Genomic DNA, 17,282 nt, shown 5'->3' on the forward strand with positions numbered 1-17,282 from the left:
AGTACCCAGCCAAACGTTACTGCTGTTATCTCCTTTCTGTACTCCTCAGCCCTCCTCCAAATCTACCCTCCAGAAAAACTGATCTACTGCCCACCAACTACATCAGCTTCTAACTTGTTGATGCCTTCCAGGTACAGAGGCTACACAGCAGTCAAAGGTGGCCGCTCAATCAGGTATCTTCACTAATTACCAGAGGCACATACATTATTCCACATTATTCCCTGAAACTTTAAATGGATGTTCCCAGGAGAAAGACTACTATAAACGCACTTTACATAGCAGCATTTAAGAAATTTTTTTTCACATCTAACTTGTACTTTTTCTCATTTCTGCTCTAATGACTCATCTTCTAAGAAGTAGTAGCATCAACAGTGACATCAATAAGAAGGATACAAAACAATGAAAGCAAAACTATTATAGAGAGGGCACAACAAAACACACAAAAATAACAGCAGGTTAAGTTAAAGCAACAGAAAAAGAAAATTTATCCCTCAACATCAAGGAGTTTTTTTTTTAAGTCACAGGAAGAAAACACATCCACAAAGTAAAAATCACCATATACTTGCCAGGTTTCTTTCAAATTTATAAATAAAATCTATCACAGACTCCCATTTAAACATGAGTACTTAGACTGGGACTTTGAAATTCTCCTGGAAATGTTAAGAAATCACCTGCAATGAGCCCTTTCCACAAGTTCTTTCAGTGGCATGAATGAAGACTTTGGAAATTTTTAAGTATGAGCTCCAAAATAAATTCTCAATTCTGAGAAATATTTGAAAATCACCTGTTTTGTCTCTCAGTATTCTGAAGCTCCCTGTGGTCCCTTTTCAGGTGTTTGGTCAAAGATGTAAAGTATTCTTTTAAAAGATTCTGGAAAGGTTGTTGTTTCTCTGGACTAATTATCTCACTAGGAGGAAAACTCAAATTAAACTTCTCTGCAGCACTCTTCACTTTCCGTGGCACAAGTCCAGCTATATCATCTCCACAATGTCGACAAAAACTAATCACCACAGAAACATGAGTATGGGATTCCCGATCAGCATTAATAATATTTTTTAGCTGTTCATAGATTAAGGAAAGACCTTCCTTATCAGTGAAAATCCCAACTATTGTCAATTCTGCAATGAAACGCAAATCAGTTCTTAACTTGGTAATGTTAGGCGTTTTCTCTTCTTTCCTCGCTTCAAAATGTTTTTTCCAAACCTGAAGAAGTGATGGAGCGAAGTCGGCATAACGCTGGTGAAAGAGAGAGCACAAGTGCACAGCACAGTTCACATCAGATATTTTTAGCTTTGCTTCCACAATAGAAGCTACAGCTTCTGCAATGTATTTGCTTAAATTTAGGCCATTAAAATCATGAGACAAGGAGTCTCTCTGTTGTTCCGTAATAGTTTTTAGTTTCTTGACAAAAGCAGTATTTTTCTTCAAACTTGAGTCTAGTCGGCTAAAGAAATTTTCCTCTGGTCGGTTGTCTGGAGCATTTTGGTTTTTGCTACGAAGTTCCTTCCTTAACTGATGTCGTTCCCAGGCTTCCTGATGAAGCTGAAGGGATTCCTCTTTCTCTCTACATAAAAAACAAACACGTAAATAAAATACCTTGTATATTTTGAAAAATCACTGACAAATGTCCTAAGAGTGAAAGACAATGAAAACATAATCATATAGGATCAGCATCCTAAAGAAACGAAACACGCAAAAAGCCCTTTCCTACCTTTTTTAAACATTTTTTTTCAACTCACAACCCTGAAATCAAGACCTGAATAAGAGTCAGACACTTAACCAACTGAGCCACCCAGGTACCCTTACTTTAAGATTATGTTTTTAAATAATCTCTGCATCCAGATGGGGTTCAAACTCACAATCCTGAGATCAAAAGTTGCACACTGTACCAGCTAAACCAGCCAGGCATCCCTTTTCCAACTTCTAAAGACATATTATTAATGACTTAGGATGGTAAGAACCCAGTATACTAAAAATACCAAATGTTGCAGAGTGGATGATTATGAATAACTAGAGCAAAATCATTCTGTCAACTGGCAAACTAAATGGATAAAATACTTTTGTCAATTCTACCTCAATAAAGCTACAAAAATTAATGGATTAAATACATGATGCACTAAATGAAAAATACAAAATAATATGCCTGGGAAAGATATAAGACCTAAAACAGATAAAAGCACTGGGAATATAGGGGAAAAGAAATATGTCCACTAAGAATATTTTAAAGAAAAATGTTTATTTAAAAATGCATTAAAAATGTTTTGATATGTAAAGTACCTTTCTCAGTTTGGGTCTTTTTTTTTTTTTTTTTAAGATTTTATTTATTTACTTGACAGAGAGAGATCACAAGTAGGCAGAGAGGCAGGCATAGAGAGAGAGAGAGAGGAGGAAGCAAGCTCCCTGCTGAGCAGAGAGCCCGATGCGGGACTTGATCCCAGGACCCTGAGATCATGACCTGAGCCGAAGGCAGCGGCTTAACCCACTGAGCCACCCAGGCGCCCCATCAATTTGGGTCTTAAATTTCAAGTGTAATTAAGAAAATCTGAAGAGGAACCAGAAGAAAATGATAAGATACAACTCCTTTAATTTTAAAAAAGGCTAACAGTTTATCCTGAAAAAAAAATTTTTTTAAATGGAACATGTTTAAATTGCAAAAGTAGTAAAATAAGTTGAGCAGGAAGGTACAAACAATCTGACTTTGAGGCTACTGACATACCAAAGTATGTAACTTTAAAATATAAATTTTAAAGCTACACACAAAATAAAGGATTAACAGTGAGAGCACACTTTAAGAAAGAATAACTCATCATGTATATGCCTTAAGTATATGCCTTAAGTCCATTTTCATCTGCAATAGAAATACTTTAAGATACATAAATGAAATATTTACCACTGAAATAATAATGCTTTTAAGTACTCCAAGAAAAAAGGGGATAATTGTTGATGTTGGGTAGAGAGATGGTTGGGGGAGTTGGGAGGACCGGTTCGTTATTCTACTCTGTTTTTTGCATATCTGGATTTTTCCCAATAAGAAGTTGGGAGTCTGGTGGTTTGGCTTTATTTGTTTGTTTGTGGGTTTTTTGAGAGGGGTTTTTTTTTTTTTTTTTTGCTCTTTCTATTCTAGGGTAGAGGGAAGAGCAAAAGTCACAGTGAAATTTAATATCCTTCTGAATATTTTGTAATTAATTTGAATACATTTTTAGCACAAATCTAAAATAGTTTAATTTTAACATGTAATTAAAATAAAATAAGCAGTGAAATACATTACGTTCTTTTTTTCATGAGCCTTAAAATCCAGTATTAACACTCACATTTACATCAATCTCATTTTGTACCACCTCATTCTGTGTGGGTCCACAGCTCCTTAATTTTTTTTTAAGTAAATTATAAGCAAGAAACTCTCAAGAATCATGGCTCTGTATATTCCCAAACTGGCCTCTACTACTGCCTTCCATACATAAGGCTCCAGTACCTCACTAAAAATAGAAGGGCTAAAGAACTTTGGTAGGAGAATAGGTGGTTGAGCTGTTCTAGAGATCCATGAAAATTCACACGTGTGTGCATGCATGCACACACAAGGGGACAGCCCATGCTACTCAACAGTAGTCATTCATGCTACATCCTAGTAGTCTTCCTGAGAACTACGGTTTTTCTCCAGGTCATTATGCTATCTATATAGATTTATAAGGTTAAAAATAGATATTATTTTTTTTTTAAGATTTTATTTCAGAGAGAGAGAGAGCAAGAGCACACACGTGCATGAGCACAACAAGCATGAACAGGAGGAGAAGCAGAGGGAGAAGCAGACACCCTGCTGAGCAGGAAGCCAGGCATGGGGCTCGATCCCAGGACCCTGGGACCATGACCTGTGCCAAAGACAGACACTTAACCAACTAAGCTAGGCGTTCCTAAAAACAGATTTTTTTTTTTTTTTAAGATTTTATTTATTTATTTGAGAGAGAGACAGTGAGAGAGAACATGAGCAAGGAGAAGGTCAGAGGGAAAAGCAGACTCCCCATGGAGCTGGGAGCCCCATGTGGGACTCGATCCCAGGACTCCAGAATCATGACCTGAGCCAAAGGCAGTCGTCCAACCAACTGAGCCACCCAGGCACCCCTAAAAACAGATTTAGATGAAAATAAGAATGGGAAGCATTATGGAATTCTTTTTAGGGACAAGTTTTTAAAGTCACCGAGGTTCAAAAAACCCTGCAACTCCACTGGTTACTGTTACCTCCTCAAACTTCATTTTATTAATCTTTCAAACGAGGATATCATTATGGCTGCCTTTAGGATATGTGCTGATATATTTTGTAGTGCCTGGCACATATTAAGAATTCAGCAAGTAAGACCCATTAAGAACTGAAGATTTTCAACATAAGACAGAGACCAGAAAAAAAACTTTTTTTTAAAAGTCAGAAACAATCCAGATTACTCCACACCACAAAAAATAAGTTAAAATTCCTATTATTTAATACAAATAATTAGGGGCACCTGGGTGGCTCAGTGGGTTAAGCCTCTGCCTTCAGCTCAGGTCATGATCTCAGGGTTGTGGGATGGAGCCCCACATGGATCTCTCTGCTCAGTAGGGAGTCTGCTTTCCCCCTCCCTCTGCCTGCCACTCTGCCTGCTTGTGATCTCTGCCAAATAAATAAATAAAAATCTTTAAAAAAATACAAATAATTAAAGCATCATAAGCATGCCTGTAGTCACTGAAAGTAACAGATCAAGTAATGGAAGATACTCTCGTTGAAGTGCACCCAGAAGTCGGGATTCCAAATAATCACTGCTTTCCTACCATTTCAATCTTCCCATTCCTTCATATCAATGATAAAATAACTGCTCTTACTTCAACTGGGCGGCTTCTTCTTCTTGCTGACGTTTGGCCTGCTCTTCTTGCTTCTTTTTCTCTTCCTCTTCATGTTTCTTTTTTTCTTCTTCCTCTTTTTTCTTTAATTCTTCCTCTGCCTTTACCTTTTCTTCTTCTTTTTTCTTTCGGTCCTTGTCTTCTTTTTTTCTCTTATCTTCTTCCACTTTCTTCTTTTTATCTTCAGGGACCTTAATAACCTCCTTCTTGGCAGTAAGCTTGATCTCATCTTTTGGTTTCTCCCTGCTGCTCACTGGCCGCCTTTCACTGCAGTCTTTTTCCTTGTTGTTTAGTAAAGTTTCTTTTTCTTCCATACTTGCTGGCTTTTTACGCTCAGCTGGCATTATGTTACCCAGAACAATCTGTAAGAGTAAAAGAATGTCAGTATTCTTTGTACTATTGGAGATACAGTGACTTTTAGTAATGTGACACTGTTTTCTAAACAGAACATATTAATGAAATTATTGTGGAAGATTAAATAAATGCATGCAAAATGAACACTAGTTCTGTGATAAAATAATTTCTTGGTCACACTTCACATTCTATCATTATTAGTTACACCTCATCTAAGTATTTTTTTACTTTTTTTTCTTTTAAAGATTTTATTTATTTCTTTGACCAAGAGAGATCACAAGTAGGCAGAGGGGCAGGCAGAGAGAGATGGGGGGAAGCAGCTCCCCACCGAGCACAGAGCCCAATGTGGGGCTCGATCCCAGGACCCTGAGATCATGACCTGAGCTGAAGGCAGAGGGTCAACCTACTGAACCACCCAGGCGCCCCATTTTTTTACTTTTTATTAAGGAAAAACTGAAACACAGAAGTATAGAGCACAATATAACCAACCTCCACATACTCACTGCCCAAAATCAACCATTAGCAACTACAAAACATAACATTCAATTAAATAGTTCAGTACCTGAGAATATTTTCAATCAGTTTTAATCCCAACATTTCACATCCATTAGGAGATGCTAGTGACATATTTCACACAACATGGAATAGAAGTTTTTAAGTTGGAACATAAGCTCTTGCCTCCTATAAATGAACTGACAAAATAGACGACAGAAGGCAGATTTCACGTTATCATTCTAACTTATCAAACTTTCGAATACAGAAACCATGAACTATCCCAAATTACACTAGACTTTTAATCTTTTCATTAGTACTAGTCAAAATTAATCTACAAATAAAGATAATGTGTTCACAAAATCTGTATATTCTGTCTACATCTGCCAATACAGTAGCCACCAGCTCAGGATTTCTCAGGCTTGGCACTACTACCATTTCAGGCAAGCTAATTCTTTGGGAGTTTTGGTGGGGGAAGGGAGGATATTGACACTATTTTGTGCACTACATGTTTGCAGCATCCCTGCCTTCTCTACTAAGGAGGTGCCAGCAGTCATCTCCCCACTTCTGACAACCAAAAACTACTCCAGACATTGCCAAATGTTGCCTGGGGACAAAATCACCACCAGCTGAAAAACAGTGTACTAGCTACACATGGTTACTTACATGAAAATTAATTAAGAGTTTGAAATGCTGTTCTTCAGTCACTACCCATATTTCAAGCACTCAATTTCATCACATGTCTTAGCAGCTACCATATCAGACAGTGCAGAAACACAACATTTTAATTATCGCAGAAAGTTCTACTGGATAACACTGGTAGACAGTACAGGTTCTATACAGTTAAATGGAAATAAACTGGGGGACAAAAAACTGTAATTCTCAGCAAAATTCAGCATTTTTCTTTCCTAAAAAATTTCTCTACTTAGAACTAGTGTTCTAATGTAATTTCTTTCATGGACAGTGCTTCATGTTTTAAGTCCTATATCATCTGAAAATTGTATATGAGAAAATCAAAATACTTTCTATTTAATACAGAATTAAACTATTTAAAGTTCCTAATTTTATTAAGAGCTAAAAATATACACAGTATTCTTAATCATTTTCTTTTTTTTTTTTAAAGATTTTATTTATTTATTTGACAGAGAGAGATCACAGGTAGATAGAGAGGCTGGCAGAGAGAGAGAGAGAGAGAGAGAGAGAGAAGCAGGCTCCCCGCCGAGCAAAGAGCCCCATGCGGGACTTGATCCCAGGACTCTGAGATCATGACCTGAGCCGAAGGCAGCGGCTTAACCCACTGAGCCACCCAGGCGCTCCTCTTAATCATTTTCAAACACAGATTTTAAGTTACAGCAATAAAAACTAGGTTAGCAAAGAAAACATTTGCAATAATAAATATTTTATAAACACAGTACATTTATTTCAGCAGTCCAATAGGATGTTATCACATAAAGAAAACCCAGGCCAATAGAAGCCCTTTAAGTAATTTTTGGAGGCACAAGCAACAATCTATTTTCTCTCAACCACCTCTTTCTTTCCCTTTTTCTCCTTTACTCTGACTCTCCTGCAGGTCCACATTCTATGCATTTATTTTCTTTTTAAGATTTTATTTACTTATTTAAGAAAGAGAGAGAGAAAGAATGGGGAGAGGGAGAAGCAGGCTCCCTGCTGAGCAGGGAGCTCTTGTGGGGCCTGATCCCAGGACTCGAGGATCATGACCTGAGCTGAAGGCAGACACTTAACTGACTGAGCCACCCAGGCACCCCTACATTCTAACTTCTGTGCATTTATTTTAACAATGACGCCCAGTTAACCTCAGTGGTGGAACTCAAGAAAAAAAGCTCTTAATCGTGTTGAAGCTATCATTAAAACACCAAATGGCATAATTACTTACTTGTGTGGCAAGGCAGTCTTAACATTCGTATCATCTGGGAAGAGTAGCAGCTTCAAATAACCTTTAGTCTGAAAAAACCATGCCCTAAACCAAGCAAACTTTAAAGAAAATACTCATAGCTACCACTCACTGACCCCACAGTATAAACATCTTACATACATTATCTCATTTAATACTAAAATCTTTATGAGATGGGTATTATTTTCCCTATTTTATAAATGAGTTAACTGAGACTTGATCAAGTAACTTGACCAAGGCCTCCACAGCTGGTGACAGAGCTGGAATTGGAACCCATACTCTCAGCTAAAGTTATTAAGAACCTTGAGAGTACCAAACTGTGAGGTGGAAGACCTGATCACAGATATTGACAAATCATAGAATTATGCATCTGAAATTGAAAGAGTCCCTGATAATGGCTAAGCAGTTTTTACAGTTTTAACTTTTGTTAGACCCTAGCTAAAACATACAGAAGATAATTCCTAACGTTAACAATACAATCTTACTTAGGGATATTTGTCATTACGCCCCAAAAAAATAATACTCTTTATATACAGAGTTGGTATTTTCTAAAGTGAAGTTTATCAACAAGCGATACTTCAATGATACAAGAACTACAGAAAATAAAAAGAATGGCCTAAAAATTTACAAGTAATGTTTCATTTATGATAATTTAGATATTAAGTTCTATAAAAACATTAAATTCACTTGGAATCTAACAAATTCATAAAGGATCATGTATTAGCTTTACAGAGTCTCTTAAACTTTTGTGATTCTCTACAGTATTTATTCATTCAATAAATGTTTAGGGGCGCCTGGGTGGCTCAGTGGGTTAAGCCTCTGCCTTCAGCTCATGATGTCAGGAGCCTGTTCCCCCCACCCCCGCCACCGCCTGCCTCTCTGCCTACTTGTGATTTCTCTGTCAAATAAATAAAAAATCTTTAAAAAAAAATAAATGTTTAAGTGCCTACTATATCAAACTGTAGTAGGCACTCATGAATTGATCCTGCTCTAGAACATAAAAAAGATTCTCAGTATGACCCTTAAATCTTCATACTGATAACTTCTTTATATCACTTCATCCTTGTATTAAAAGCATATCCATACCCAAAGTACACTTTGAACTAAATTTCAGTGGACAAAAAATGTGACAGAAATGTAAAGACCCATGTAAACACCAGCAATGCAACATGTGAAAACAGTATAGGCTTGAAGTCAGACTTTTAAAGTTTGCATCCCAACTCTGCAACCTGCTAGCTATGGGAACTGGGAAACTTCACTTCTCAGTCTATTCATTGATAAAATGGAGGTACTTCTACCTCTATTACAGAATTCTTAATCTACTAACATGGAAGGTAGTATCAAGAAGGCATTCAATAAATGTTTGTTCTTTCACACAGAACACTGAAAAGTTCATTGGATAAGATTTTTTTTTTTTTTTTTTTTAGAATTAGGACCACCAGACTTTACTCCAATTCTCAATTTTTACATAGACATGGCAGCAGAGGCGTGACCTGCCCAATCACACTAGTTTAATGGCTGGGTCAAGACACACTGTCCAGTGCTCTTCTCCACTATATACCCTGACTCAAGATTTTAAAAGCCAAACAAAATATACCAACAACCTAATTTAGATCCATATGCATTTGTACTGTCAAACTGTTTAGTGAAATGCTAATATTTCTTTAAATTATTTTGATAATTCATGCTTTAATAAACACCCAAATATTTTAACTAAACTATTTCAAAATGTTTTTCAAGTAAAAACTTAAATTATAAATAGATTTCACTCAAAATAATCAAGATTAATATTAGTAATCTTTTTTAGTTCTTACAAATTAATACAATTACAGCCAGTCCTTAAAAGGAAGCCATGTTTTAAAACCACCTTCCTAGCTCTCCAAGTAGTGCCCTGGCCTTTGGGCTGTATATTTTATTTGGTTTTCTAAACATACTCTGAATGTCCAAAAGAAAGTAGAATTACTTTATTAGCAAAACAGGTACCCAGGGAGTGTACCAGAGGACAGAGTGCAGAGTAAGGGTGTTTCCCTTTGAGAGATAGTCCTCTAGCAAAGTACCATATGGACTATGTATGAAATCACAATCAGACTGCTCTGAAAATAGTCCACAGAAAGACAATGCTGTTTCACCTTTTAATTCTGTGTTATTCAAAATGTCCTAAGCCCTAACTGCACAAGGGCTTTATCTCCCAGTGTCTGGCTTTATAAAAAGTCCTTAATATCAAGAACTCGTTCAAAGTTTTTATAAATTTCACCAGAATTCAAAACTGGTTTTCTTGATGAGTTGTACAATTTGTATAAACACCTAAAAACTACGATAAACGATAACGGTGAGTGATCGTTTTACTTTGGTCTGATGCATTACTACATACAAATCCTAAAAGAGCAGGAGAGCTGATGGCCCGGCTCAGTGTACCCCAAATTCATAAGCTGGCTCTGTCTGGTCAACCTGACAACCAAATACCCTGTGATGATCTCCTCAGTTCAAAAGTACCAACGAGAGTAAATACTAGGAGCTTTGGGATGAAGGCGAAGGCAAAGCAAAGAACCCTCAGCCTATGGGACTAAAAAGAAGTAAACCAAATAACTCGTGCCCACCCTTCCCAAACACCGAAACCCCTTCCCCTCCTCACGTATCTCCCACAAACCCCTGCTCCTGCTGCACATTCCCATATCCCACACGCTTCCCCGCCACAACTCCCCTTCTTACGAGTACCTACGGTCACCTTCGTTGACCATCCTCGCCCCAACCCTAACTTCTCACCCCACACTCCCTCACCACCCGAGACCGAGACTCTCATGCTGGTCTCCCTACTCCACATCCTCCCACTCAACGCACCCTCCCCACTTCCTCGCCCTCGCTTCCCTCCCGGTTCCCGAAGAGCTTTCCCCAACCTCCCCTCGCTCTACTCCACACCCCCAAACACCTTCACCCCGCCACAGCAGGCTGCCCGCCTTCAGCCCCAAGGCCCAGCGCGGGCATGTGGGGCAGACACCCCCTCGACTGCCCCTCATGTCTGCCCCGGGCCGGGGGCGCCCGCGTTGATGGGAGTCTCCGGGAGAGGGGTCTGAGGAGGACGACGCCGGAGCTGCGGTCCGTCTACTGCTCGCCGCCCCCGGAGCGCTGGGGTGCGGAGTCGCCTCTTGGGTCCCTCAGGGAGTAGGAGTCCAGGCCGGTGCCCCCCGGACCCGCTTCCTCCCGATCGTTGGAGCGGAGGGGAAGGAGGTTCCCCGGGACTCACCTCGAGCCTGTTGTCAACATTAGCCCCGGGTTTCCCAGCACCAACTCCAGCGCTCGGGCTCTCCCCTCCCCTCCCCCCACCTATCTCGCAGCCGAGGGCCCGCCTTCCCTCAGCTCCCCCTCCTCCCTCCGCCCGCCGGCCCTCCCGCCCGCCACTCACCAGCGCGGCCGGGCTGCGAGTGGGGGCGGGGCGGAGGGAGGAGGAAAGAAGGAGGCTGTTCGGACGCTTGCCTGATCGAAAACTGTCCGGGTCTCCTTGCCCCCGGCATATCGATGCCCTTAGTTTAACCCCGAAGTGGCGGATCGCGAGCAAAGGCTCAGACAGGTGCGATGCAGATAGAGACTTGTTCAAATTGTCCACCGGAGAAGAGAAGCCAGTTTTTCAAGCAGGCAATGAACAGGGCAGCCACAACCAGCATATCAAGTGAGGTCCCCTGCGGAGGGGAGGAGTGTTCCAAGGACCGGAGGCAGGAAGTGGATTGGTCGCCAGGAAAGGGAAAGCGCCTGAATTGTAGATGCGCAGGCGCAGGCACTTGGCAGGGGGGCGGCCTAGAATGGGGTGGGGCGGAGCTTACAGGAGGTAAGGAAGGGCGGTGGAACAGTAGGAGAATTACGGAGCGCCATTAAGGACAAATTTGGCCACGTGATTCTCAGGGGAGTTTCCTGGAGCGAACGTAAGGAAGAGGTCTAAGAAGGGAAAGTTTGATTGGACTAATTTAAGGGGTGAGGTTGAAGATTTAGGAAGTTGGAAACCGGAGAAGCTAAAGAGTATGGCTGGTGGGAAAAGTAAAAGTTGGTCGGGAATGGGTCTAGATTTAAAAGTGCCCTAGAAAGACTGCGAAATTCCCGTGGGGGAATTTCCGGAAGCACTTTTTGGGTGTTCGACATAAAAACCCAGAGTGAAGAACAGAGGTTTTTCTCAACCTATCTTAGAAAGTACCCTGTCCTAGCAAGCAAATTTTTAAAAAATTAAAATGGAATGATCTGAGTTACTGAATGTAATCACTCGTCTAAAAAATTGGCTGGTCTTGTCATTTCTTCCAAATGCGAAACCAAGTCAACTTTTTTAAATGGGTGTTCGTTTATCCACACAACTTAACTGCTCTTAAATTGTATATCTCCTCTGTATCTGGCCTCCGATTTTTATCAAACCAGTGCTTGAATCTGCTAACATGTTCTCACTGGGTGTTCATACTGGTTGGTTTTGACTGGTGGGGAGCCAAAGGAACAAGGGTGCAAAACTGGTCTTGATTCTTGCTTGACATGTGGCGCCTCACCTGATACAGAAGCCCGCAAAATGAGCGGCTACCAACCTCAAATACATGAGCCTAATCTAGATTCATTTGCATTCAGCTTTTGCCCATTTACCTCTATTCACTGGTTCGCTTTAAAGTTATTAGTAGCAGGCAAATCGCCTTCACAAATTGAGTGTTGATGTTTACTGTACTTAGATTTTTTTCCCAAAACATTGCTAATAGGTCAATTATTTAAAGGGTAGTGAAAGGGAAAGATATGCTGCTATTCTATACCACTGATTAATGAGTAGGAGGGAGGCACCCGGGTCGCTCAGTCAGTTAAACATTTCGTTATTGATATCAACTCAGGTCTAGATTTCACTATTGTGAATTCAAGTCCTGCGTTAAAAATTCAAGTCCTACTTCAAAAAAACAACATAACAGAAGAGAACTGTCCCAAACCACCATAGTGGAGATGGCCACTGCTGTTCTTTTGAAAAGTTTTTCTCATTTTCTCTGCCTACCTTAAGAAAATTTACCTCTATGCTATTAATGAATAAATATGCCTATCCAAGTCGGTCTTTACCTTTCATGAAGTATTAAAAGGAAATCATGTGAATACAGGGATCAAAAGGAGCATTTTTATTGACCTGCTTATTTTAAATTTGTTATTTAAAATAATCATCATAATCCTATAGGTATTACAATCCCCATTTTATAGAAACTGAGTCACAGATTAATTCAATATCACAAAACTAGTAAACATACTATTACACACAAGTCCACCTCCAAAAACCCAAGTTTTTTCTGATGTATCCCACTGCCTTAATGCCTAGCCTTTTTCATAGACTGAAAACGCTCCCCGTTGTCTTTCTTCCAAAGAAAAATGTCAAAAGCCACCAACACTTTCTGGTGTGAGGATACCATTTGCAATGTCTAACTGGAAGAAATACACTTCTCTGAAGAAGTCATCATTTTTGCATTCTGATAATTCAAACTTCACTATTTGCTGTAACTACATTATAATTAGTTTTTAAGTGTCTATCTAGATATTTCATTATTTGAGCAAATTCTAGAAAACGCCTTTTCCTCTTTGCCTGCTTCAGTTGACAGAACTACACTGAATGAAAAAACGGATATACATATCATTTACATGATACTGTTTTCCATTTAAAACCCAGTTACAATGCTGCTTCGCATTAGAAAGCAAAGGCAAGAGAAAGCAATTACAATTTCAGGGCAGGATAGATCTTAAATTAAAAAAAAAAAAAACAGGGCTCATGTGATATGAATTGCCTGGTGCCCTGCTGAATGTGTGCTGTATCTTAAATAAATCTACCTCCATCTTTTAGAAGCTGATGTCTAGTTTGACTAATTTAAGCTAGATTTGTGTCTTTTTTGGGTTTTTTTTTTGTATTGTATCATCTTTTTTGTTTTGTTTGTATCTTTTTGTTTTTGTTTTTGTTTTTAAAGATTTTATTTATTTATTTCACAGACAGAGATCACAAGTAGGCAGAGAAGCAGACAGAGACAGAGAGAGGGGAAAGCAGGCTCCCCACTGAGAAGAGAGCCCAATGTGGGGACCCTGGGATCATGACCTGAGCCAAAGGCAGAGGCTTTAACCCACTGAGCCACCCAGGTGCCCGTCTTTTTGTATTTTTAATGAGAGATATAGAGGAAGTATACTCCTGGGCATAATCCAGTAGGGGGGTAAATATTAATGATGCAGGGAGAAAGAAAAAAGATAACAATGAGCAAAATCCTTGCGGTGGTGAGAAGGAATAGAATCTGAAGTACAAGCAGAAAGAGTGCCTTTGAGGGGCGCCTGGATGGCTCAGTCGGTTAAGCATCCAACTCTTGGTTTCGGCTCAGGTCCTGATCTCAGGATTGTGAGATGGAGCCCAGGTGTTGGGCTCCATGGGGAGCTTGGAGTGTGCTTGAGATCCTCTTCCTCTCCTGCTGTTCCTGCCCCCACACCAGCCTCCACTCTCCCTCTCTCTCTCTCTAAGATTTTATTAAAGATAATAAAATCTTTTTTTTAACTTAAAGATAATAAAGATTTAAAGATAATAAAATATTTTTTAAAAAGATTTAATTATTTGAGAAAGAGAGAAAGGGAGAGCACAAGCAGAGGGAGAGGGAGAAGAAGACTCCCCACTGAGCAGGGAGCCCAAAGCAGGGCTTGATCCTAGGACCCTAGGATCACGACCTGAGCTGAAGGCTGAGACTTAACTGACTGAGCCATCCAGGCGCCCTAAATTTATAAATCTTAAGGGGAAAAAAGAAGGAGAAGGAGAAGAAAGAGTGCTTTATAGAAGCAATGGCATTTCCACAAGACATAAGAGAGAAAACAAAGATGAATGCATGGACAGATAGGTTTATAGACTTGGAAGGGGGATTGTAAAGGACTTCCTCCTAGATCATGAAATTGGAAGCAAGGTCATCAGCTAAGAGTGGGGTAAGGGAGAGATTGGGGGAGGTTGAAAAGAGGGGGAAAATAGAAAAGAGACAGCTTGAAGAGCATGAAAGCAATGGAGATACATATTAAGGATTGCTGCTGACACTACCTGGTGTTTCTGATCATGAGTTTTAAAACCATGTAGCCTGCATATGCCAATTTCTCCAGAATAGTTTTAGTCAAGGCTGTGGCTTTCCTCCCCACCCCCACCATGAGAGTGATGACAAAGAAAGTGAAAAGTAGGGGGATTGTGTGTGTGCAAGAAGATGATAGTCATGAAGGATCGTGGAATCTCAGCTAGGTTTGGAGGGAAGTTAAGGGGAATGAGGTATATGTGTGAGTGTGGTTGGAGTTAATGGATTAAGAGGAGTAGAGATTGCCAAGAAAATGGTGATGAAAGAGCTGTTTAATAACAAAAAATTAACTGAGTCAATTTGAAGATCTAATTGGCCTTGTTAAATGATTCATGAATCAGGCAACATCCCATCTAGCAAACAGAAAAAAAGCTTTATCAAGCTGTAGAAAAGGGACAGTGTTTAAAGCAAAGAAGGGAATAAAGGAAATTATTAGCAAAGAATTCATCACTTTAGACAAGTTAACCCTCTGAGGAGAAGAAGTGGTTTATCAGTATGTTTTCTACTACTGACCAGGAAATTCCATGTTGACTGGCTAAAGGTTATGTTCCTGTGGGGATTGAAACTGCAATTAGGTTTAGCATTAAGTCTTGGTTTGCTGAAGGGAGCAACTCCATGTGGGGCCTGTACTTTTCTTCTTAACAAAGCCAAGAACTTTAGTGAGTTAAAGGGGACAAAGGAGGACATCAAAATGTTGTTCTGGAGAGCTGAAGAGACTGGGACTATAGACGGAATGAACAAATCCAGAGGAGCTGAGGCTTTTGAAAGAGGATGAAAGAGAACTGGTCCATGGAAAGCAAGATGCATGCATCTCTGAAGTCGGACTACGTGAATTCAAATTCTAGGTCCAAAATACACCGGCTATTTGAGTGTGGGCTACTTCTTTAACCAGTGTAGATCACAGCTCTTAATTCTTAAAAAATCTTGATAATAGGGGCATCTGGGTGACTCAGTTGGTTAAGCAGCCGACTCTTTCAGCTCAGGTTGTGATCTCAGGGTCATGAGATTGAGCCCCATGTTGACTCAATGCTGGGCCTGGAGTCAGCTTGGGATTCTCTCTCTCCCTCTCCCTCTGCTCCAACTCCTGCTCGCATGCCACCCATCCCTTAAATATATAAATATATAAATATATAAATACATACATACATACATAAAATATTTTAAAAATTTGATAATAACAGTACTTTTTCATAGGGCTTTGTGAACAGTAAATGAGGTGATTCAAAAAAAGAAACACAGTGAAAAAAAAGTGAGCAAAAAAGTGCTCACAGTGTATGCTCTGTGTTAGCTGGTACTAAGCCATTTCGGAAATAGGAAATACAAGCATCTAAATGGCTTTGCAGTCCAAGTAAATAGTGCTTCAGTAGTCCTTAACTCTGGTATGATACCAGTGTGACTGAAATCTTTACTCCAAGCACCGGAAATCTGTGCTAAGAACACAATTTGAAAATGAAAATTAGGGGCGCCTGGGTGGCTCAGTGGGTTAAGCCTCTGCCTTCGGCTCAGGTCATGATATCAGGGCGCTGGGATCGAGCCCCGCATCGGGCTCTCTGCTCAGCATGGAGCCTGCTTCCTCCTCTCTCTCTGACTGCCTCTCTGCCTACTTGTGATCTCTCTCTGTCAAATAAATAAATAAAATTTTAAATAATTAATTAATTAATTAATTAATTTAAAAAGAAAATGAAAATTAAAAAGGGGGAAAAATTCAAATCACCACAATGTATACTTTATTTTACAATTTTATTTTTCAATTATACCCCAATAAAGCTGGCAGGGGGAGGAGGGAAAAGGATGGGATTTCTCAGCTATTGTAACCAGTAAAGGCAGAGGCTTATAAATCACATTTCTTTTTATTTTTTTTTAAAGATTTTACTTATTTATTTGTCAGAGAGAGCGAGCGAAAGCGAGCACAGGCAGACAGAGAGGCAGGCAGAGTCAGAGGGAGAAGCAGACTCCCTGCGGAGCAAGGAGCCCGATGTGGGACTCGATCCCAGGACAGTGGGATCATGACCTGAGCCGAAGGCAGCTGCTTAACCAACTGAGCCACCCAGGCGTCCCATAAATCACATTTCTAATTCTGGTTTCATGTCAGTTGGTCCAGGAGAATAACCAATCTCAATATTGGAGCAGGGAGTGTGAAAAAGGTAACCCTATGTCTTATTGTCTTAATTTAATTCCCAACCCATATTTCTAAGACTTTGCTGTGGAACAACTGTGATGAAATACTCCGCATACACCTCAAACCTAAAATGTCCAAAATTGAACTTCATCTTGGTCTCCAACTCCACCTACTTCTTTTATTTTTCTTCTTTCAGTTAATGGTCCTAAAGGGGATCAGGATATGTCACCCCAAAATATGGCACTTTGGCACAATGATTATTTTGGGCTGAAGGCAACTGAGAATCAACAGATGCAGGAAGAATTCTCTAAATCTCTCCTTATCTGCCTAAAAGCAGAGCCTGTATCTCCCTTTGTGAAGGTGTCTGCTCCCCCACCCCAACCCGTGTCGGGAAGAAGAAATCTCTGGTGATAGACAGTCAACACCCAGGAAGGTTTGCATACACAGATGGGACTGATCTTCCTTCACTTCC

At 39.9% G+C, this 17,282-nt stretch overlaps 1 protein-coding gene across 3 annotated transcripts in view; it reads right to left on the bottom strand.

Annotated features, from left to right (window-relative positions):
* Positions 1 to 11,024, bottom strand: part of UPF2 (UPF2 regulator of nonsense mediated mRNA decay) — a gene marked incomplete at its 3' end in the record, with an annotated part of 108,857 nt that extends 97,833 nt beyond the window's left edge. For 2 of the 3 annotated variants that reach the window (XM_082740829.1, XM_082740830.1), the window contains exons 1-3: positions 10,866 to 11,021; positions 4,849 to 5,228; positions 785 to 1,564 (exon numbers count right to left, since the gene is read on the bottom strand). In XM_082740829.1, coding sequence (XP_082596955.1) covers positions 785 to 1,564; positions 4,849 to 5,210 — 1,142 coding nt within the window. In that variant the 5' untranslated portion in view covers positions 5,211 to 5,228; positions 10,866 to 11,021. Of the gene's footprint in view, positions 1 to 784; positions 1,565 to 4,848; positions 5,229 to 10,865 lie in introns of all 3 variants that reach the window. The other variant, XM_082740828.1, reaches the window with a different exon arrangement.
* Positions 11,025 to 17,282: the final 6,258 nt, after the last annotated feature.

The sequence above is a fragment of the Mustela nivalis genome, assembly GCF_964662115.1.
Source record: "Mustela nivalis genome assembly, chromosome: 7".
Lineage (NCBI taxonomy): Eukaryota > Metazoa > Chordata > Mammalia > Carnivora > Mustelidae > Mustela > Mustela nivalis.